Source organism: Tachypleus tridentatus, chromosome 8 (genome assembly GCF_004210375.1).
Source record: "Tachypleus tridentatus isolate NWPU-2018 chromosome 8, ASM421037v1, whole genome shotgun sequence".
NCBI lineage: Eukaryota > Metazoa > Arthropoda > Merostomata > Xiphosura > Limulidae > Tachypleus > Tachypleus tridentatus.
Genome location: NC_134832.1, coordinates 120,031,064 through 120,054,878, shown reverse-complemented (window position 1 = coordinate 120,054,878; position 23,815 = coordinate 120,031,064). Strand labels below are relative to the sequence as shown.

The 23,815-nt window shown below is 34.0% G+C and overlaps 1 protein-coding gene across 5 annotated transcripts in view; it reads right to left on the bottom strand.

Moving 5' to 3' along the window:
- Positions 1-4,615: 4,615 nt before the first annotated feature.
- LOC143223349 (protein pinocchio-like) overlaps positions 4,616-23,815 on the bottom strand; it is a 52,248-nt gene continuing 33,048 nt past the window's right edge. For 3 of the 5 annotated variants that reach the window (XM_076451231.1, XM_076451229.1, XM_076451233.1), the window contains 3 exons: positions 9,896-10,148; positions 9,253-9,382; positions 4,616-8,490 (listed from right to left, as the gene is read on the bottom strand). In XM_076451231.1, coding sequence (XP_076307346.1) covers positions 8,353-8,490; positions 9,253-9,382; positions 9,896-10,148 — 521 coding nt within the window. In that variant the 3' untranslated portion in view covers positions 4,616-8,352. Of the gene's footprint in view, positions 8,491-9,252; positions 9,383-9,895; positions 10,149-12,239; positions 12,385-15,211; positions 15,494-23,815 lie in introns of those variants that run through there. The other 2 variants (XM_076451232.1, XM_076451230.1) reach the window with 2 other exon arrangements.

Genomic DNA, 23,815 nt, shown 5'->3' with positions numbered 1-23,815 from the left:
TAGCTGCTTGAAGTGTGGAATGAAAACTCATGGTCAAATATAAGCCTCTAAAACTTTACCTTGAAGACATCATAAAGCACAACTTCATTGAGACGGAGTTTGGGATCAAGGTGAATACCCCATTGGTGGCAAAAGTGCATGCACATGGTTTTATAGAGAGAAAAGGTAAAAATGCTTGCTGTGGTTCACTTCAGTAAACAATTGAAGACAGTCTGTAGCTGCAGCTCAGTAAACCTCGTGCAATGTCTCACACGAGATGTGGAAGTCGTCAACATAGAATCCGTTTGCAACTGTAGGGGGAAGTTGTTCAGTCATGGCATTAATCTTTATAATGAAGTGTGACACTCAAGATAGTCCTGAGGGACTCAAAGTTCCTTTTAGGAAAGAATGGAAAAAAGTGATGAACCTACATAAACTTAGAATTGCCAATCCATTAAAAATTTTCATAAAAATGGCAAATGACCGTGCAACCCATATGAATGGAGGCCTTGCAAAATGCCACACTTCCATGTAGTATCATAAGCTTTCTCATGGTAAAAAAAAACAGAAATAAGATGTAGTTGCTTGAGAAAGGCATCCCTGATTAACATTTCAAGTCAAATCATGTGGTTCACAGTGGAGAGCTGTCATCAAAACCCACACTGGGTGGGCTAGTGGACGTGGTTTGATTCAAGGAACCAAACAAGACAAGTATTAACCATTCTCTCTACAAGCTTGCAGAGACAGCTCATCAAAGCAATTAGATAGTAGTTTGAACGAATCTTGGGATCCTTACCGGGCTTGAAAAAGGGAGGACAATAGTCCAGCACCAAGCATCAAGAAAAGCATTTTCTGGCCTGATCCAGTTAAAAACAACCAGAAGAGCAGCAAGAAAGGCAGGAGAGAGATGACACAGCATCTTGTAATGAATATCATCAGGTCCAACTGATGTACTGCCAGACTGATAAAGAGCAAGCTTGAGTTTCACCAGCATAAAGGGGCAATTGCAGTTGTAGAGGTGATCAGCCTGAAAGGAAAGAGGCAATTGCTCAAGATGATGGCTGAGAAGGTGGGGGATGAATCAAAAGTGCTAAATGCACAAGAAAAGCTTTTGCTAAGAATATTGATGTTCTGGGGAACAGCAACTTCTTGGCTATCAGAGAGCAAGACCAAAAGGGGACAGAAGTGTACTGCCTACTTACCTTCTGAATCTTGTCCCATATGACTTTAGAACTGGTGGTAGAAGACATACTAGTTGTGTAGTTAATCTAAGATCCCTTCTGGCTTTGATATCTGACCTACTGAGCATGTACACTGGGCTGCTGCAAGCAATGCAGTTTATAAGTGTGGGATACCTACGAAAGGTATCCCAGGCCCATTTTTGGACCTTCCTTGCCATATGGCAGGCAGGGTTGCACCATGGACAAGGATACCATGGAAAACATGTTGAGGTTTTAGGAATACACTGAGCAGCTGCCTGGACAAAACAGTCACTGCTACCACACAGCTGTCTATCAGTGGCTTACAGATGATGGCAGGATCAAGATCTGAGAGCAGTGAAAGAGGGTCAGTTGGCCTTGTCCAATTTCCATTGGGACATGTGGGTCACTCTCTTTCAAAATGATAGAAAAATGATCACTACCCCATGTGTTACTGTCAGCCCTCCAAGAAAAGTAAAGGGAAGCAGATAGAAATATTATTAGCAATAAAAGATTAACTATGTGTATGAAAATAAGTATATGAATTGGTACCAAACATAAAAAAGTTGTGATCTGAAAAGTATGTGCTCTATGGAATGAACCCTCCCATCAATATCAGCCCCACCCCAGAGGGAATTATGTCTATTAAAATCCCCCAGAATTAAAAGTGGAGGCAGTAACTGTTCACTAAAGGCATCAAGGTCTTACTTATCAGAGGTCTTTCCAGGAGACAGGTAAAGAAAACAAATAGTGATGGTATGACCCAAGGAAAGACAGGGTGGACACATGCTGATCGACCAACAGTGCCACTCCTCCATCACACAACCTGTCATTTCTGTACAAAGATAACTGCTGAAAGGTGACTGCATTGGCAGATTTAAGAAACGTTTCATGTAAGGAGAGACACACAGGATGATAAATGTTTTCTTATAGCAAAGCCACATTGGGCTATCTGCTGTGTCAGCCAAGGAAAATCAAACCTCTTATTTTAGCATTGTAAGCTTATTGCTGTTGCAGTAGGAGAGAGGATAAGAATCAATCAAATCATTAATATCATCTATATTTGAATAAAAACCTTGACAGTTCCACTGTATCCAAGTGGTCATTTTTATTTATGTGGAGGAGAATTTGGTGGGGAGCCCTTCTATTTTTAACCACGGTTTTTTCTTTACTGGATGGAGGTCTATTGAGCTCCACAGGTCCTGCCCTGGGCAGAGTAAGCAGGTCTCTGTTTGTGGACAAAGATTTCAGTGACTGAGGGTATGAATGAATGATCATTTTGCATCTCAGGGTTGAAGAAGAAGATAGACTCAAGGAAATGCCTAAACTTAAAGGTAAAGGAAATGGATCTGGGCAGCCACTGGAAGGAGTGGCAGGAACAGAGATGGAAGTAAACGTAGACTCATCAATTCTTTTGACCATGGAGGGCAAAAGATTCTTCAGATGTTTTGCAAATGATTCTGCTGGAGGCATGGAGAGATCTGTCTGCATTCCCATTGTAGCAGTGGAATGGAATGCATCAGCATTTGTCCTAGATAGAGTGGAGAACAATTAACTTCTGAGCCTCTGGGTAGGAGATATTGTTCATAGTCTTCAAGTGTTTCATCTTTCTCCTCCACCCACTTAGGACAAAAACTAAGTTAAGAGGAGTGTGAATCATTACAGTTAACACAATATAGTTCCAGTTTGCACTTGTAGTTGTCATGGTCTTTCCCACCACAACAATCACATTAAAGAGCCACTACATGATGTCTTCGAGTGACTGAACTGCTTTCATACCTTATAGATCAGATAACCTGCCTTGATTGTGGCAGGTGAACGTGGTGATGTAAACATCAAAATCAGAACATAAGTAGGCATCATAATTCCATCTTTGCGAGTGGAGATTCAGCACAATGCAGAATTGTCTTGGCTGGAAAAACTAGCAAGGATCTTTGACTCAGAATACAGTAACTCCTCCTGAGGATTTCAGGATAGCATGGGGAGTAACCTCAATGGGTATATTCCCAATACTCTTTAAGTTAAGGAGGAGTTTGGTGTGTTGTAGTGAAGATGTTTCCACCAATATGTCTCCTGAGTGCAGCTTCCTTACTGACTTGGGGAAGCCAGCAAGCTCCTTTAATCCATTTTGAAAGAAAAAGCAGGACATTAGTCCTGAAGATTTCTCAAACAATGAATTCAGAATGAGAAATCGAGGTGTTGAGTCTGACTTTGATGGTGACTGTATAACAGAGTTGTCCATACATGTTCATTTTCTGATAAATATTTTTTTCAGTTTTTTGTTTATAAATGGGGTTATCCATAATAAAATAAGAACATTTCAGTGCCCACTATCCCCACCCACTACAGAGCCCTATGAGAGGATGCACCACAATGCCAAGCAAGAGCATTGCAGCAATGACAGGGTTTTATAAGAACTATACCCAAACACCAGCATCAGACAGTGTCCACAAAATTTGTTGAGAACATCCAACGATGGTACTTAAATTTACTCTATCCCAAGTGGACCAGCTGATTGATCTTGGATGGGGCCACCCATCTACAGGAATTTAAGGCAAAAGTGGTGTGTTAGGGTTGGACCCCTCAACTGCCACAAACCTCTCCTCCACTTTATGGGTCACCACGCTGGCAAACACATGGTTGGATATTCACGTCCAAGAGGAGGTAAACTGTAATTACAGAATCTTCTCTGTGAGATCCCCTCACCATGTACAGGAATCTGCTTGGAGGGGGAAGATACTGAAACTTTGGGATATAAATAAGTAATCAACAAATTTGTTGAAGAGAGACCAAGAAAAGCAAGAAACTTGCATTTCTTTTGTCTTTCAATTTTGCTCAAAAGCTACACAAGGACTATCTGCACAAGCCATTTCTAATTTAGCAGTGAAATACTAGAGGAAAGGCAGCTAATTATCACCATCAAGACTTGTGCTACTTTTTTTTTTTTAATCAACAAATACAGGGGCTGGCCATCATGTTATAATCCTCCCACAGCTAAAAGAACAAGAACATTTGGTTGGACAAGGATTCAAACCCACAACCCTCAGATTAATAGTAAAGCACTCTAACCACCTGGTAATGCTGGGCCAGAAACAGTGCATCCAGAACATGATTAATCATTCATAATGGTGCATTTCATAGTAAATTTTATTCACCGTGTTAACAAAGTTGACAGATGACAAATATTTTCAGTAAGATAGTGTTACAGCTGTAATTGTTTCAGATGCAATAAATGTAAACTGTTTAACTTCTGTGGTAATTGCTCCTGATTACATAATATAAACATTGCTAATATATTTTTTTAAATCTTCATAATAATTGTAAGCTTTTATTCAAATGTTTGATTAATAAAAACTGAGGTATTTTGTGTGAATGCGGGGAACTTCCTCCAACTGATTAATTTTAAAATAGAAGGAAATATATTAAAACAAGGAAAATTAATGTCACCAAAAGCCCTTTATTTCAACTCAAAAAATATACAGCAGAATTCTGATTTGTGAATACTCACATACCAAGCAGGAAAGAGTAAAGATAAGATCATATATTCATGTGGAAGCAGTAAATCTGTCCTTTTACTAAATATTCCCATTTTCACGAAAATACAAGTATACCTTGATGACCTTTACCAAGTATTGTAAAGAGAAAACTGTTTATATTTAACTCCATTGGAAAACAAAATATATCTTGTATGCCAAAAAAATACATATTTAACTTTCTGGTGCATGATATTACTTATCATGGAAAACTATGCTAAAAACTTTCTCAAACATAGCCAATATGGATTTATATAAAACATCACTTCTTTTTAACTGATCAGTTTGATAACATTAATATTACTATAACATTAAAAAATATTTCATTTACCAAAAGTGTTTTAATAAAGAATGACCACTGCTAATATACAATAAATGCAGATATAATTAGTGTTGTTCAAAAGACACTCTGATATAACAGAGGGATTGATAACTAGTCATCTATATTTAGTTACAAGTTAACCAAAACTGAACAAACTTACAACAACAAAAAATTCTTGTGTAAATTTATCGGCAATAATATTGCAATTACTTAAAAGTCATGTTTCGCATCTTTATGAACTTAATTTTTTCAACAGTATAAAACAAAATATTTCACACTACATTACTCTAATAGAAATATCATATAAAGTTATCAAGATTTTGGTCCCTTCAGTATCCATTTCACTTTCTTTGAATATATTTATGTACATAATATATATAAATAAAAAAAAACCACCAAAGGAGACATTTATAAGCAAAACAATATTATGTTAAATATAGCCTGTCTTTATTTTCAAAGGAAATTTCTTGTGGAAAATAATTTACAGTAATTTGGTGTTATTCTTTGTTTTTAATTTTTACTGGTTTCATTATTGCACCGTTATAACAGCTGGATCAAAATTAAATTGATTTACGTAATTTAATAGTTGTGGTGTATAAGTAGTTTAACAAAGTTCTCTCAACAAATGAATTTTCTATGTTTAGTCTCTAACGAAATTAAATTAAGGACATTGTTTTGGTTACTAAAAATCTACATCTACGTGGTATTAAATGTTCAAATATGAAACTCGAGCTAATAAAATGACCAAATATAAACTGGATGAGAAAAATCTCAATATTTCAAAAATTCTAAAGTAGATTCTGGTACTTATATAACTTCTTTCATTATGAATAAAGTAGTGCTACACAGCAAAATGATTAATACTGCACATAAATCATTAGAACTGTTCTTAATACCAAGTTGTTCTGATGTCCCTAAGAATAAAGTTAAAAGCTAGCTGCTAAAAATTACTTTTATCTTAGCATAATCTCACTTTATGTGTCTTACTATTGTACTTCCCCAGTCTTAAGGATAGCATTCAAGAAGGAATGTTCTTGGTAAACCTTCTCTTACTTTACCATGCAAAGACCTTTTTAATCAAAGAAAATCTCTAGTAATATTGTATGAAACTACTTCTACATCTATCTAATGTTGAGTTTAGGCCCTTTCTTAAAAGGAATAGTGTTTAAATACTGCAGACTTTACAATACTCTATTAATTAGTAGAAGTTGTACAAAAATTTTCAAGCTCTGTTTATTATATTATTTTCAGTTTAGTTTGGCCCAACTTCATATTAAAATGTAAATAATATACACATGCAGAAATACTGTTGTCATAGGTATTGTGCATGTATCTAAATAAATGTATACTACTTTATTTCTACTAAGATTTCAATTTCATCCCGTGGTTAATGCTTTCATGTTTAATTAAAAAAAATATTACAAATGTTTTTTCTACCAAAAAATACAATAACTTGAAACTATTTGACAATTAATAATGTTGCTTAACCAAAAGTAGTTATAAACTAAGAAATACACTTCCTAATACAGGATATATAAACCCATTAACTGAAGCTGCTTTAAACGAGTTAGGATATTTGCAAGCCATATACTATATACGGTACACACACATTCAACTGCCAGAGGGGACCATACCCAATATGGTGAATCAGCAGTTAATGGGTTAAAGTAGCTCTGACAAGAATGTATCAACACAATTTGTATGGTTAAAGAAGTTGAAAAGAAATAATGTTTCATGACCAAATGTATACATAAGCCAGACAGTTTTCTCTTCAATGACACCCTAGATTGTTAAAGCTGTACCAGAATGGGTTATCCAAGCATTTTATTATCCATAAAAAACTTTAATAAATAATGAAATGAAAAAAATTCCAGAAAATTAATAAAAATATACGAGGAGAGAAATCCAAGTTTTAAGCAGCTATAACACCAAGAAAACTATTACATAAACAATTACAAATAAATTAACTATAAATATGTGCAGTTTTACTTAAGACATTAAAATAAAGCTTACTATACACACCAGACTACCCAGAAAATATTACTTTAGACTGAAAAAAATAACTTGATAAATATAAGAATACAAAACTTGGCAATAGTGAGGCTAACTTAATCAAAGTTCTCAAAAATATATTCCATTCTTTACAACATAAAATAAAACATAATAAAATTCAAACTAAAACTGCAATATTTCACCAAATCATTCTAAGTTGTAGCTGGGTTTATTAAAGCAAGACATTGTAAGAATGAAATTATTCTGCATGATTGATACAATATTATTATGCCAAAATACTGTCAACAGCATTCCACAACTAACTATTGTTCAAAATTATTTTTTGTTTACAAGTTACTCCTTTCAAAAGAAAAAGGTTAAGATGAAAAAGTGAAATTCTCACATTTAATTTACATATAGTATATATTTTCACAAACTGAAACCAAAACATAATACAAACATACATTACTTTACCTGAGAGACAAATATTCTTTTGTACAAGTTAAATTTAGAATAAAAGCAAAAAAGACAAAAAATGAAAGACTTTTTTTTTCACTCTTGTATTTTTATCATATTTTAAATTATTGTACATTTTTTTTTGTTCCTGATAGTCTTGATAAATTTCCAACCAAAATTTCAATGACATGAAGGTAAATTCTCTCTTGTAATACATTGTAAAATCTGTTTATGACTCAGTATATACTAATAAAGCAAGATGAAGTTAAAAAGAGAAAACAAAAACATTTATAATTTTAAAAGTTAAGCATATATATAAAAAGAACAAATATTATTCAGCATAGTGTTATAACTCCTATAAATTTTAAATTTATTACAATAAAATAGCTGAACACTAACATAAGGCATTTTTTGCACCAGCTATGCTCAATCTTACTACAAAAATATTCCACATATTTGAAATCCTTTAACCTAAATCTATTCATTATTGTCCTGTTTGTAAAGAATTTACAGAAGAAATAAGGAGGAAGATGTTGAAAACCAGTTGACAGACTGAAAAAACTGGACATAAAATAAATACAATTTAATTCTGAAGAATATTGTAAGTACTTAAGTGTCTAATGTAATCGTGTCCAAAAGTAAATTTTTGTTTTGAAAGACAGATTAAAATGATAATGTCTTTTTTTTCTTCAGTTGCAGTGCACTGTACCACAATTTTTATTAACAGATTTAAATTAGATTTCAATTTAAATATTGAAAACCATCTTCACTTTCAACAAAGAAAATTTGGCAATTAATTATTCAAGTTCTACACAACTCATTTATTTACATAGGATAGTTTCTGATTAAGCTGGCCTCTTACAAGAATGATTCATATACTGGTTTTCAAGTTCTTCATAGCATTAGTCAAAACTTCACAGTTATCATTATGGTGGAACAGCTTCTGGTTCATCTGGGGTCTAGATTTCCTGCATTCACCTTCCCACTTAGCCTGCTTGGTGTTGTGGGACTAAAATTGACAATATTTACACATACTTAAAACACAATAGATCACTATGAAAAACAAAATACTTCAGTAAACATTCTTTGTGTATAGATTCTGAAAAGTGCAAACAAACATTAAGAATATTTTTAAATATTTAAAGTAAAAAACAAAAACTTATCTAAGTGAAAAAGACTAGCTTCATATCAATTAATTTACAGAAAACAGATGATTTAAGAAAACCTACAAGTATTACCATAAAAATTCTATGAATTATTAATATTCAAATAATTCTAGTTTTATATATTCCTTTCAAAAGCTCTCAAATTTTTTTTTACACAATTTCATAATTGGTAAAATTAAACACAAAATTATAAAATCAGAAATGCTAGAGCTAATCAGATTCAAGTAGATAAGGTTTAAGTTGTATATTCCACCAGCTCCATATACCCAACCTGATGAAAAGAAAACACTAAAGATTTTTGTTTTTATACATCATAATTGCTGTGAGGAACACAGTATATAGTTCCCTTTTAATTTCTATTGTGGACTGAGAAAAAATCATAATAAACCTAGAATATTACAACACATTAAAATTTCATTTATATCAAAACAAAAAATACTAAGAAGAGAGCACAACTAAAATATAAAAATTATAGTACCATTGTAAATCTAATGTCAATAAAACCTTATGAATTAACTATAAGCCTAGTTTATCCTGAATAAACCAATCCTGACTATTAATCTAACACCCTAGAAAAGGGAAATAATGCAGACTATTTAGCTTACAGCAGCCAAATCACGTCTCCATGTACTTTCACACTGTCCATCGCATTCTGGACAAGGCCGCTGCATTGCATATCCTCCACACTCTGGACAGTCTAGTGAGACATGATCTTCATACCAGTTGACTCCACATCTGCAATGAAGAGAAAAGGAAATTAATAAAAAGTCAGATTACAAATGAAAATATTTACATTTTCAGTATATTTTTTTCCATTTTCCAAAATAAACAAAAACATACAACCATCATATAAAAGTATTGGGTGTCCCATAATTAATACAAACCTACTTAGTCCAAATTCACATAACTATTTAAAACTAATATTTATTTAAGGTACACACAAATTTCCCTAAAAGAGCATTTGTCATCTAGTCAGACAATATTGGAGTAAACCATTTACAACATGTTAGCATTTAATCAAATTTGCCAGAGTTCTTGTTGAAAAATAACTGAAGATTCATGAGTAAATAGATTCAATGCATGTTATCAAAGATTCAATGAACAATAACTTTTCTTATAGTTCTAACAGTTTGGTTTTTATGACAACCAGTGATCACTTATGTTGATAGATGAAATTACTCTGATAAGAAATCCAAATAATTAATATGAAAACAAAGAACTACATTTAAAAGTACCAGACTGACTTACGAAAAGCAGGAATTATAGTGATTACGTAGTCCTTCAATAGTCAGCATATTGTTCTCTTGAGACACTTGATTCATAGAATCTGTATCACTTATGCAGTCAGAATCCCAGCTAAAAGCTACTTGATTCTCTCTCAAGTTTTCCCAATTGTTTAGCAACGCCAGCTCTTGAACGTTGTGGTTATCAAAATCAGAGCAACAAAAATGTGCCTTCAACTGCAGAAGTGGGTCTGATTTGGACTGTCTGATGTTTAGACCTGCAAGAGAAATACTCAGTTAATATGTTTAAATACTAGTGTGGCTGTGCTTGAGTGTACATTGTTCTAATTCTAACTACTGATGAACAATAAAGAATAGGGAAGTTACTCTTGACCCAACAACAAAAACAAAAGATGCTCAAACTATTTGCACAGGTAAATCCCATACAGCAATAAAGATACTTCAGTAGCTCTGGTACTTAGTACTCAGTTCAAAAGGAGGCCTTTTAAACCACTGTATATCAAACTTTAACTGTCACTTACTGCTTGTTACAGACAAACATTTGACCTACAAAATAGAGACATAATAGCAAAACAGTTTAAGTCACTGAAATTATAAAATTTTGATTATTTATTATCCAAAGTCCACATGAATAAATATATATATACAAACACACCCACATTACAGATAATCTTCTGAAAAAAATATTTTAATAAGAATTTTTGCTTTGCCATAATGGCAAGGAGTGAAAAAATGTCTCAGTTTTTAGTACAGCAACAACTTATCCTAACTTCCATTCTTTGTAGAAATATTTTAAAACTTCATATTATTTCTTTCAGATTTTTTTTAATATAATGTACCTAAATCATCATAATGCTGAACTGTGTTTGAATTATACAAATATTTGATGCAATATGTTTATCTAACAAAATTTATCCTACACATACACATTACTTATCCATACTAACTCGGATCTTTACTTTTATAATTTTTCACACAACTAACGCAATACATTACATACAGAAAATAATCTTTCTACTAAATGGTTATTAAAAGGTATAAAACTTTAGTATATTTTTCATTATTATAGTCAAGCAACTACTGTATTTTTTTTATCGTTTTTACTGATACACACAACATCATAGCCCTGACTTAACATTAAAACTTGTGAAATACGGTTCACTTCATTACCTAATAGATAATAGCAACTTTAATAAACCTAAACACAAATACTTCCTCGAAAAGTCACTTCATATGGAGAGATTTCAAACCTCCTTTGTTGAAAGTTAATATTCTCAATATTTTCTAGTAAAACATGAATACACTAAATCACTGTACTGTACGTCACTTGTAAGAAGCCACGATACATGCACAGCGTGTCTAGTTTAACATAGTATGACGTCAATAGCGTAATGTATGACGTAAAACTATGATACAAAATATATTTTTTTACACGCACGCACGCCAATGTGGAAAGTAAACACGCAAGGAACGAGAAATAACACCAATGGAAGTGAAAAGTTGTTTGTATGTTTAAATGCTGTGTTCAGAAGAAACAATCATCCTTAATTTCATCAATTTTAATACAAAGCACTTTTCCTTATTCTTTTATTGACTGGAACCTTCTTTATTTCCATTTAATAAAAAATAATTTGTTTAACACAGTATTATATACCGAGAATATATTAAAATATCACTGATTAAATTTTGAATTACATTCGGACAAAATCAGTTTTTATCAAATCAACCGAGACTTTGTCTTTACTAATTAGATGTACTGCTGAAAAAATAGAAGCTAGAATGAAACATATACGCTTACAAGCTCCCTCTTCTTGAGTAAAATGTTGCACGTGGTAAAAGACGCGCCACATCTGTTAAAATACGTACGGAAAAGATATTCGTTCCCATTCACTGTCTACTTGTACATTAAGTTATCTTTTGCAATAAAAACCAGAAATGTCAAAGTTCAGATAGAAAATTTTATATTACTATTTCATGACTGAACAAACTGTATATAAAAAACACTACACATATTGACAAATATTCCCCAGGTCTCTGGGAAGTAACTATTCCTCCAAAGAGGATTTAGTACGTTATATTAAAATAGTTTTGAATAGGGAAATTAGCTTGCCACGTGACAACCACACAAATTTAAAGTGACAGTGAAACAGAGGTATCAGGACTGTATTTTAACATTAACGTTTCGTAAGGATTGTGATGAAATCGAAATTAATCGGTTTTCAAAAGGGTATGTGACAGAACTATCCGAAGCAACGTAATCATAAATTTAGGTCAAATATGTACTCAGATCAGCGATAAAATGAAGATCTTCATTGTATTTAATGACTTTGGAAAACAAGTGGACCAACTTGGGATAACAGGATCATCCAGAATGAGACCTGCAATACGTTGCATCCAAGCAGTGAAAAGCAAAGTGCAGTAGCGTGAAATAGATGATAACTGAGGAACACAACGGTCAGTGGCAAAAGTTGTCCACATACGCCAAACAACAGTATACATCACAATAAAAAGAAGATATATGCTTCAAAAGTGGTCAACAAGGTAGGTTTGTAGTCGTATCTCTTGTCCAACCATTGCGTATCTCAAGCAGCCGCAGAATGAAAAGAGTATTCATGCTATTCTAGATGAAGACATACCGGTTAAGTCACCGAACGTAACACCTACGGATTTCTGTGTGACTGAACTTTTAAATGAAGGCTGGAAAACCGTTGTGTTCTTCATAAATGGAAAGCTTGCAAGGAAGAGTGGAGTGCTATAAACAGTATAAATATATGACTGAGTCTTTTGCAATGGAAACTAAGCTGCAGGGTTATTGCAGAGTATTAGTGGACGTGATGACATGGTTTGTAACGATGAGATAAACCTCCAAATTCATTTTATCGTAATATAGCATTCTTAACCCCCCTCTGTGTTTGTTAGATGTAATTTAACATGATCATTAAGAGGGTAAGACATTTAATGAGCCACAGCACAAGAAGGTTCATAACGGACCGAGTTATGCAATACGTTGTTGTGAAATACAAAATCACGTGGTAGCGAGTTAAACATCGATTTCGCAGACATATCAAATTGCCTAACGAAAAAGTAAGTTTTGCTGATCTTGTTTTAGTTCATCCAGGAAGTAATATGTACAATTAATCAACAGCACAATCCGAGCACAATTTTGTGAAATATCGCAGTGGGCTGTTTTTCTCTTATCCTCCCCCACACACAAACGCTATTTTTATCATTTAATGAACTCATCTCTGTACATATGTATGTAAAAATCGCACAGGGCATTGCTGCCTAGAGTTTATAGAAGTCAGTAGCTGATAGCAGACCATAAACATGTCAACGACTTTTATCACATTACACTATCAAATTTAGCCCTGGAGTTTATACCTTAAGTAAGTTTATACCTTACCAATAAACAGTGTTATAAAATCTTGTGTTAAATTTCCGTTCACTGATAGATGACTGAAAATCCGAGGGCATTAGTTCTCCTACACAAAATGCATATTGTTTACACGTGTTTTAACGGATTGCATACATACTATCTATAATATGCCAAGCGCTCTGAACTAAAATATATATTTTTCCTAAACTGCAATGATACTCACACATGCTGTGGTATCATACAGCTTTTATCTTTATCGTACGAAGAATGAAAAAGGTAAATATAGAGACACAACACATCATATCAGATGGATACAATAGATGTGATGGTACTCAACTCGAAAAGCGACTTATGTAATGCACTTAATGAGCTAGGAAACTTTTAAAGCGAGCTAATATCAGTCCAACTGCTCGGTAATTAACACTGCTCTCTCTAAATGTTTGAACGCATTTTGAAACGAAACTGTACACCCAGCATTGAACCTTCTACCAGTAACTTACTGGTGTTCTAGACTGTAGTCCAGCAGTTTCGCACGATGATCGACGATGATGGATTTCACGGAGAGGCTGCATCTTATAAGCAGTGCGCATTAATGCCGGAATAGGAAGGCCTGGTGTTTCATAATGCCCTAAACATCAAAACTGGAGCGAAGAACATTGAAACACCATCGTGGATATTACTTTGTATTTTTTTTATTCTGATCGATAGGTTTAACCTGTGGACTGCCAAGTATTTCAACTGCTACAATACAATTCTAATGCTTCTTCATTTTGTAACTTTTTTCTTGACGCCATTTTGGATCGAAAGTGAAACTATTTGTAGGTAGGTCAAATGCATATATGGTGATGACGTCTAGCGTTGAAGTTAGGTATTATTGAGAACGAATTAACTCGTCCGTTGCACTGTGTTACCGATCGGCTTGGACGAGTTATCTCGTCTACGGCACTGAACAGGTTAGGTTCGACAGCTTACTAAACTAGGTATAGTCGTTTATTTGAAAAACAAACAAACGGGAGTTACGTATAAATTAATTTTGCTCGAAAATAGTTGTATTATCACGGACAAACTAGATTCACTGTGAACTAATTGTTACTGAAATAATTTATTGTTGTATAAATACAACAGTTTAATCCTCTCTCTCTTATCGACGATTCTCTGGTACAAATAAAATCACATTCCAAAAGCGTTTATTTTATATTTATATGATAATAAACCTTGGCCAAATTATGAGAAACTGAAGCAACTCCAAAGGGCTTGAAATCTAAACTACTACGTTACATATCGTGAATATAACTTATTACGTATATTATAACTTACGTTAGGCTATCCCACAGTTTTAAAATATTTTAAATCACTAAAAATTACACTCCAAAAACTATTATATATATATATTTACGCACACATTTCATTTGCGTAGAGGGATTTTAATGTTTTTGAGAAAACAACATTGAGACTGTAATAAAATTAAAACAATAACAATTCGCTTAAGAATACGCCGAAATAAATAATAAATTCTGAAGATATAAAAAGCTGTCATTATAATTATTTAAATATAGGATCGATGACTTTTGTTGAATCACGTCTTTCTATGACTAAAAGTACAAGCTCTCTGAAAAAAATACAAACCTACTCAACATAAACAGCAACCAACTGAACTTGTCTCTTGAGGGTTAAGATTTAAAAAAGTTTCATAACTGGTAGAAATATGTCATTCTTCAATCAATAATACTTTTAAAGCACTTATCAGTTGAACTAAACGTTACCAAGAGTAGGTTTACTAACCGCTAAAACAAAAAGCTTTATGAACGCTACCAGTTCTCTTTACAATAACTTTTACGATTAAAATTATTTTCTGGCGTTTTGGATATCACAGGTCGTAGTTTAAAAAAAAAAAAAACGTTTCATTCATTTACTTCTATAACAAAATATTCTAATAAATATTACCTGTTGAAGGTCTAACACACAGTGGTTCTGGTTCCATTGCCACAGGCCTTAATATTTCTACGATATCAGGGAATATTGGAATAGTGAACACACTAGCAATGCTCATGTACAAATCCTACAGACAGAGGAAACGCACTGTGCATGTGTACACTAAACGTTTCCGCGTTCGAAACTGTGTTGCGGAGGAAATCGGTTACAGAGTTTGCGCAAAAAATTGAAACACGTCACCATGCTCTACGTCATAAATGCGTGCAAAATTGACGTTAAACATAATACGTGCTGATTTACACAAAATAATTAAAACAAAGTCCACGAGTTATCGAATTAGAACCTCAGGTGCTTTTGGATCTAACTGTAGAGATACTAAATAAAGTGTTTAATAACATTTTGAAACTCCGGAAAAACTTACACTAAGATAAACATAACAAATTTTTAATCGCTGTATGTCTTGTAACAGGGCGTTTCACATGGGTTAAAGTACGCCTATTGAGAAATAACGGTTTGCTACACACACTCTACTGATATGTTAGAAGTCTGTTGCCATATAATCATTGAAGAATTCCCTACTGTTTCCATATGCATTTGTAAGTGGATTGAAAACACTAACTAAACTATTATTTAATAAATTTTGCCAGGAAAACTGATAAAAGTCTACGATGGAACTTCAACAGTACAGTTTTGGGATTACATCACTGAGTACATATGTGAATGTAATTTATTTTGGACATGAACCGTGCGTTTTTTAAACTATATAAAAGAAATGAAATAAAGATTAAAGCATCTTAAGAAGGGCCTTTGTTTCGATGCATAGGATTTGTATAGCAACCAAAGATATGAAAATACCTTGGTTTTGTATATTTAAAGTGTTGTTGGTTTGTTTTTAATACTGATAGAAGATTTGTTTTGATTTGAATTTCGTGCGAAGCTACTTGAGAGCTATCTACCCTAGCCGTCCCTAATTTAACAGTGTTAGATTAGAATGAAGGCAGCTAGTCATCGCCACCCACCGCCAACTCGTGGGATATTCTTTTACCAGCGAATAGTGTGATTGACCGTAACATTATAACGCCCCAAGGCTGAAAGGGCGAGCATGTTTTGTGCAAGAAGAATTCGAACTTACGACCCTCAGATTACGAGTCGAGTGTCTTGACCACCTGGCCATGCTGGGCCTTAGAATATTTGAATTTGAACTGCAATGAAAGAAGTACATCAAACTTCAAGCACAAGAACACTTGAGAAACTGGAATTTTGGCTTTTAAATGAAAACGTTGTGTCAAAAAAAAAAAAAAAAGGTACTGTCCCACAAAACTGGACTAGTGTCAATCTAGGTAATGTTAAAACTGAAATTTTACACCTCACAAAAAATATTTTATATAGGTAGTTAGGGCGTTCTACTCTCAATCTGAGGATCGCGGGTTCGAATCTCCGTCCCATCAAATACGCTCGCCCTTTCACAGCCGTGGGATCGTTATAGTGTGATAGTCAGTTCAACTATTCGTTTGTAAAAGCGTTGACGTTGGATTGTTATGACTATCCACCTTCCTTCTAGGTTTTTTACTTCTAAATGTACGACTAGCGCAGACAGCCATCGTGTAGCTTTAAGCGAAATTAAAAATAAACCAAACTAAACAATACTTTTATATTTACGTATCTAAACTTTTTTATGAAAAAATAACTACACAAAGTTATAAGGACGGTTTTTGTTTCTACGTTTTTGAAGGTTAAATATTAATAGTTTCTGCTTGATATTTAAGGAACTTTAAAAGCATCACACTTTATGCAGTTAACTTCGCCTTCAAGTAACGTTACAGGCACTCAAACATTCGTATGTTTTAACTACTACAAGGTCACTAAAGAAACGTCAGAAGTTTTTGTTAAAGTAAAATATCTTCACACAAATGTATAAAAACTTGCGAATCTTGACCTAAAACGCATACCCAGATAACTACTGCTATCAGCAGTATCATGCTTATTATTCCCATAAAATAAAACTTACGTATGCAAACAACCAAGTTTATTTAACACAATGAATCAACACTTTAATAATTCTAGTACTGCTTTTTAAACTCATTTCTGATACTCCAACTAATAGAAATATCTTCTTTTTTTTTTTCAAATATCGACACATCTCTCTACTTTCATAAATATCCCACATTCCCATAGTAACAACTGTGACAACCGCTTTAGGCTGAAATTGTGTGACGTAACTCAGCATTAAACATTGAATACTAAAAAGAAATATGAATTCCCTTTACTGTATCCTTTACTTTTCAACACAAAAGTAGTCAATTTATATATCAAATACATAAAACTTTCCGTATGTCGTCACAAACTCCTGTTTTGTTTTTTAATGTTTCTATTATGGTCAGACCATTCGTACAGGTTATTATATCCATTTCTCGTATTACACAGACCGTTAACAGTGGAGTTGATTTATCACATGTTATGCCTATTGTAAATCGCAAATTAAGAGCGGACTTGGTACAAAAAACTTGAATAAGCTGTTCCAAGAATCGTGACTAGCCAATAGCAAGTTATCACCATACAGAACAAAAATAGTAAAATTACAGCACACTCGTCATGTGTACTGATTTCCAACTAATCTTTTAACCATCACAGCATACCCGCTGTGCCTGATCTTAAATGAAATCTATTGAGCACTGTAGCATGCCTGCTACTTGTAGCTGGTTTAATATCAAACTTTTAGTTGATTGTAATAAGTCAAAACACATGAGCACAAAATATTTGTCGTATAAACTTTTAAGCTGAACAAATACTTTAATAATAAGACCCAAAAGGCAACTTTCATTTTCGATTTTATTTACTAATCCTCGGTAGCAAAAGCTTTAATCATTGATAGCTATTTATCTAACATGATATCTGACGATTCTTCACCCTCACATCCTTTTTTACATTTAGAGTATTATGTTTTAAACAGCTGAAACTTCAAGGTATCCAAAACAAAATGTAATGACAAGAAGAATTCCATCAATTCTGTGATATTTTTACAACAGACAACAACAACTGAATTACGATAGGACAGAAGTCAGTTTTCGAAAAACGTGAAACTGTCCAATGAATATATGATTGTAAAACTTAAGGGAATCGGTACTCATAGTTAATAACACAATAATAATTATTTAAATTTTCTTTACTCTTCTATGGATCACGAGCTATATGAATATATGTTCTTTTATCACAAAGGAAAAATTCCAAATAATTACAATATTTTCACGACGGTAAAACTTTGATACCTGCATCGGTTGAAAATGTACAATCAACATTTCTGAATCTTTTTAAAAGCTGTATTTTCAATTCATAATTTAATTGTCTGCTTGAGGATCTGATAATCAGAACAATGATACTAGATCTAGAAAATTAATACACGTAGTCCTCGAATACTTTGAAATTCATGATAATATAATAATCTAGAAATTTCATGTAATTGGAAGAAACGAGAAAATATTTAATATACGAAAAATTAAGTTAAAACTCAATGAGAATTTAGGTTTTTTATTCAGTTATTCAGTGAATTACGAATTTGTTTATCGATCAATGCGTTTGTTTTTGCGATTTGAAGCGAAGGTACTTAATAGCCATCTTCGCTAGCCGGTCATAATTTAGAAGTGAATATTTTTGTTATATAATTAAAAAAAGGGCTCGTCTAAGAATTGGACATGTTAGAACATATTAATGCACAGAGAGATGAAGTACGCAGTGAATAATTGTGATTTAACATGTTAAAAGAAAGAATATTATTCATTACCTTTTACTCGATTTTACACATTCTTCCTGGCAGTAAATAAACAAAATAAAATACTTATACTGATAGTAAATGGATTTGTTTGTTTGTTTTGGAATTTCGCACAAAGCTACTCGAGGGTTATCTGTGCGAGCCGTCCCTAATGTAGCAGTGTAAGGGAAGGCAGCTAGTCATCACTACCCAACGCCAACTCTTGGGCCACTCTTTTACCAACGAATAGTGTGATTGACCGTCACACTATAATGCTCCCACGGCTGAAAGGGCGAGCATGTTTGGTGTGACAGGGATGCGAACCCGCGACCCTCAGATTAGAAGTCAAGTGCCTTAACCACCTGACCATGCCGGCCCCTATTTTTTTTTATGGTCTCAGGTCTAGTATACATGTGTTCTCCAGTATGATCGAGTAGGAAATACCAATAAAGTAAATTCTGTCATATTTTCTACCTATTCTGCTTTTATTCATTGTCATTGCTTTACTTTTTCTCTTTGAAAAATGACAATTATATATATATATATATACATATTACAAGACAGACGTTGTAAACAACTAAGATACATTTGTATATTAAGCGTCTCTAGGGACTTAAAAGGTCATACGAAATTTAAGAAACATGAACTAATAAAAGTATTTGAAAGAAAAACTTGAGGCCACCAGGCGTTTTATAAAAACTATGATTTCTTTGAAAGAGTTTAAATAAATATGTATGAAGTTGAGGGACAGAGCTTATTGACGGAAGTGTCGCCGCCTTGGGGTGACAACACGTACTGTACGGCCTTTACATCTATACGAGGCAGCCATGACCCATTTATTACTGTATATAATCTACTAAAGGCTTAAGTCTGCGATCCGTGCCTTTTAACATTAGTAGTAAACGGGAAGGTTATTCGATACGTTAGTGATGATCAAATCATAAACAAAATGAATGAAAGAAGCGGTGGAAAGTTTTAAAAAATACGTTTGGATGCTAAATTTGAAATATACAATACTCATTTAAGAAAAGAATTAGAAGAGTACTAAACCTAACCAACGTTGAAAAACACACACTATATATAACACGAGAACAGATATTAGCTACTGAATTACACTGTATTAATTAAATGCTCTTACAACACTGAAGCTACTAGGAAGACATAATTAATACAAATACAAATTTAATACACACATAGGCATGCTGGAATAACCTTGGCTTCATGAACAAACGAAGATCAGCTGTTGGCACTTTTCCAGCGAGGTTATTTTCTTGCAGACGAAGTACAAAGTTTTAAAAATATTTTGTTTACTAACATTCTTGCAACCTTCCCCTCTCTTTCCTTGCAAATTCAAATGTAATATTCCGCTTTCAGTTTCGTTAAATTACACATTAGTTCAAATCTTAATTAACTCCAAAGCTGACTGGTGTAGCAGCATTTCCTTGGGCACAGGTGTTGCAGATTGTTGTTGTGTGTTATTAAACACCAAAGCTACATAAAGGACTATGTTCTGTCCCCCACAGGTATCGAAACCCGATTTCTAGCGGTACAAGTCCGCAGACAATCTACTGTGCTACTGGGAATGAGGGAGGGAGATATTACTTCCTCGTGTACCAAAAAGTAAACGACGGATACCCACTGCGGAAAAGATACTGTTTAATTAAACCCAAAAGATACAAAGGGGATAATATAACCACTGTTACTTAGGAAGAAATATAGTTGCACATTCTGTTTGTTTTCATAGAAGTGTTTTTTTCGAGGGGTCGATAGGGTTCATATATGCTAACTGGCCTAGCAAGTGGCCACGAGAGAGTGGTAATGCTCTTACCTTCATGCCTGATGTTGTATGAAAACACTGCTTCATTTAGTAAGCTGAGCATTAATTAGCACAGACAAGTAGAATACTTTACAAGAGAATTGTAATATATCGAGCGCCAACGATCCATCGTTTCGCATTTCTCCATCTGACCAATTAGCATCCAAAACTTAATAGAAATACCCTCGTATTTTGACTTCACCTGCAGAAGATTCAAAGAAGATTTGCAAGAGAATAATGACTAAACCATGGTGCATCCACTGTCGAAGAATTGTATAAACCTATGTTCTTCGAAAGATAATAGAATAATGATACAGTGTCCCAAAAGGGAGGAAGGCAAGATAGCGTAAGTATTTAATATTGTCTCTAGTGAGGGTTGAATAACCCAGCTAATGGACCAAAGTCCTCGTCGATACTGGATGTAGCAGATATAGTATGGTTGTCATATCATTGTAACTAGCCCATGCTGTGAAGATAACTTCCAGTATTTTTGTTTGTTTAGAATTAAGCACAAAGCTACACAATGGGCTATCTGTGCTCTGCCCACCACGAGTATCGAAACCCGGTTTTTAGTGTGTAAGTCCGCAGACATACCGCTGTGCCACTGGGGGGGGGTATTTTCAGTATTATTGAGAAACTCCTGTAATTATCCTTTAACGATATGGGTCGTTTGATGTGGATAATTATTCTCTCAACATGTAAAGTTCGTTTTGTTGGTTTAAACATCCAAGAATAAATGTTTGCCAGTATAACTAGAACTTCACTGTCGCCTTATCCAAGTGGATAGTCGTGATCCAACTAATTTTGACTAACTTTGACCTTCATCCAACTGTGTGATCTCGTGAAAATACGGTTAATTCCCGCTAACTTTTCATTAGTGGCAACATGTATATGTGGTTATTCTTATATTACAACAGGGGTCTCCAAACCTTTTTGAACAAGGACTGAGAGGTAGATCTTTTTAGGCTTTATAGGCTGGAGGGGTCGTGGTAAAATTAAGTAGTGATATATACATGATCAGAATACATCGCTAATTTATTTCTCATGATAGCATATATTAAATATTTAAGATGCGCAATCGTCTTTTTTCAGCATTAGTGAGACGTATGAAACTGGTGTTTTTCTGACAAAATTACAGTTAACTGAGGTACAACGTTAGTACTCCATATCATCAAAAGTGATTGCAAATGCTCAAGCTGATCTGTAACCAGATTTCATGTACTTCATCTTTGACAATGTCTTTTCACAGAAATAGGTAGTGTCAAAAACTGAAATGAAATGAATCCATGAGCAAAGTTTTTAAAACGAACATACTGATCAGTTGGAAAGGATTTATATAACTCTATCAGTTTCCCTTCTTTGTATTTGTCCTTCAACATGTCGTTATATTGCAGATCAATCACTTCGACATTTGAACTTCAGATGGCAGTTCATCAATAACACAATCAAATGGGTTTTGGAAGATCCTTATTTCTATTTTCTATTTCGCTTGCATCATGATCAGAAAAAAGTGCTCCTTGAACTGTAGTTTCAGGTCAGAAAGGTACAAACCTGCTGGGGAATGGGGATCCCACTTCTTGCCTGAACTTTTCACAACATGGAAAGTGTGTGAAACAGCTCCTCATTGATCGACACTCAAAAATAATTAGTTTTTGGCGAAATGTTGTGACAATAAGTTACGTTTCAAAGTTTCAATTTTGTCTAAACGTAGCTTTCCCGTGAACTGAAAATAGTTTGACGAGTACTTGGTTTGGTAATGTCTACGATTGTTGTATTATTTTAGCACTGCGATAGTCTCATTGCATATCAAACACAACGTTTTGTTACGTGATTCAATAACGAAGTACTCCACACAAGTAGTCTTTAAAAAACAAGACATTCAGAGTTAACTTTGCTCTTATTCCCTTGTCCTGACACAAGAACTAGGAACAGCTATGAACATGAACATAAAATAAACAGCAGCATTCACTGACACACTGAGGAGGCCCGGAATGGTCAGGTGGGGTAAGGCGTTCGACTCCCAGTCGCGCCAAGCATGCTCGCCTTTTTAGCCGTGGGGGCATTACAATGTGACGGTCAATCCCACTATTTGTTGGTAAAAGAGTAGCCTAAAAGTTGGCGATGGGTGACGATGACTAGCTGCCTTCCCTCTAGTCTTACACTGCTAAATTACGGAGGGCTAGAGCAGATAGCCCTCTTGTAGCTTTCTGCGAAATTAAAAAAAACAAAACAAAAAACTGGCAAGGATCCGCGTAGCATTTGCAGACAAATTAGTATCTTTATTATGACAGTAGTTCTGTAAACACAGAATTTCTAGAATAATAAAAAATAATTCTAAAGACAGACACCAAAACTTCTAAATCTACTTCTCTTAGGTCTAACATTAGTTAAGCTTTTATTAAGTAGGCCTATGTTCGATAAAGAGATAACACTGCAAGTTGTGTCCTTTTTTTTTTCTTTAGTGAGTAGCGGTTAAATTTTATCGTAGTTTATGCAATCAGTTAATAAACATATAATGTTATTCTATGACCTAACTTTAGACCTTTTTAAAAACTTTGAAAAGCAATTCATGCGTTGTACAAAATGTTTACTGAAGCATATTTACATCCACATTTTGTTTATATCTGTTGAAATTAAGTGAATGCGCATTTTTAGGACAGACAAAAATTGAGTATTATGATAATAGAATAGATAGTTGCGTACTGGCATTTCTCACCATAGCCAGAAATATCTATCTTCCAAGTGCGTGTCGCCAACTTTTCTTTGCCTCCACCCTCTTCACTTCGTTTTTCGGAGTATCAGCACTTTTTATTTTATTTCGAACACTGAATAACGCCCTCTGTTATTTTAAAAAAATATCACAAACTACCACCAACAGTTGGTACCACTGATAATTATATTTCGTTTGCACAGAAAGGTGTGCCATCATTATGAGCTTTACTTCATAGTCCTCGTGCTCGTTCAGAAGTAACAGACGTTCACGAGGGTTAAAGTTTTTATAAAACTACATAACAATCGTCAAAGAAGTGAACTAGTTGCTTTTTTTTCAGAGTGA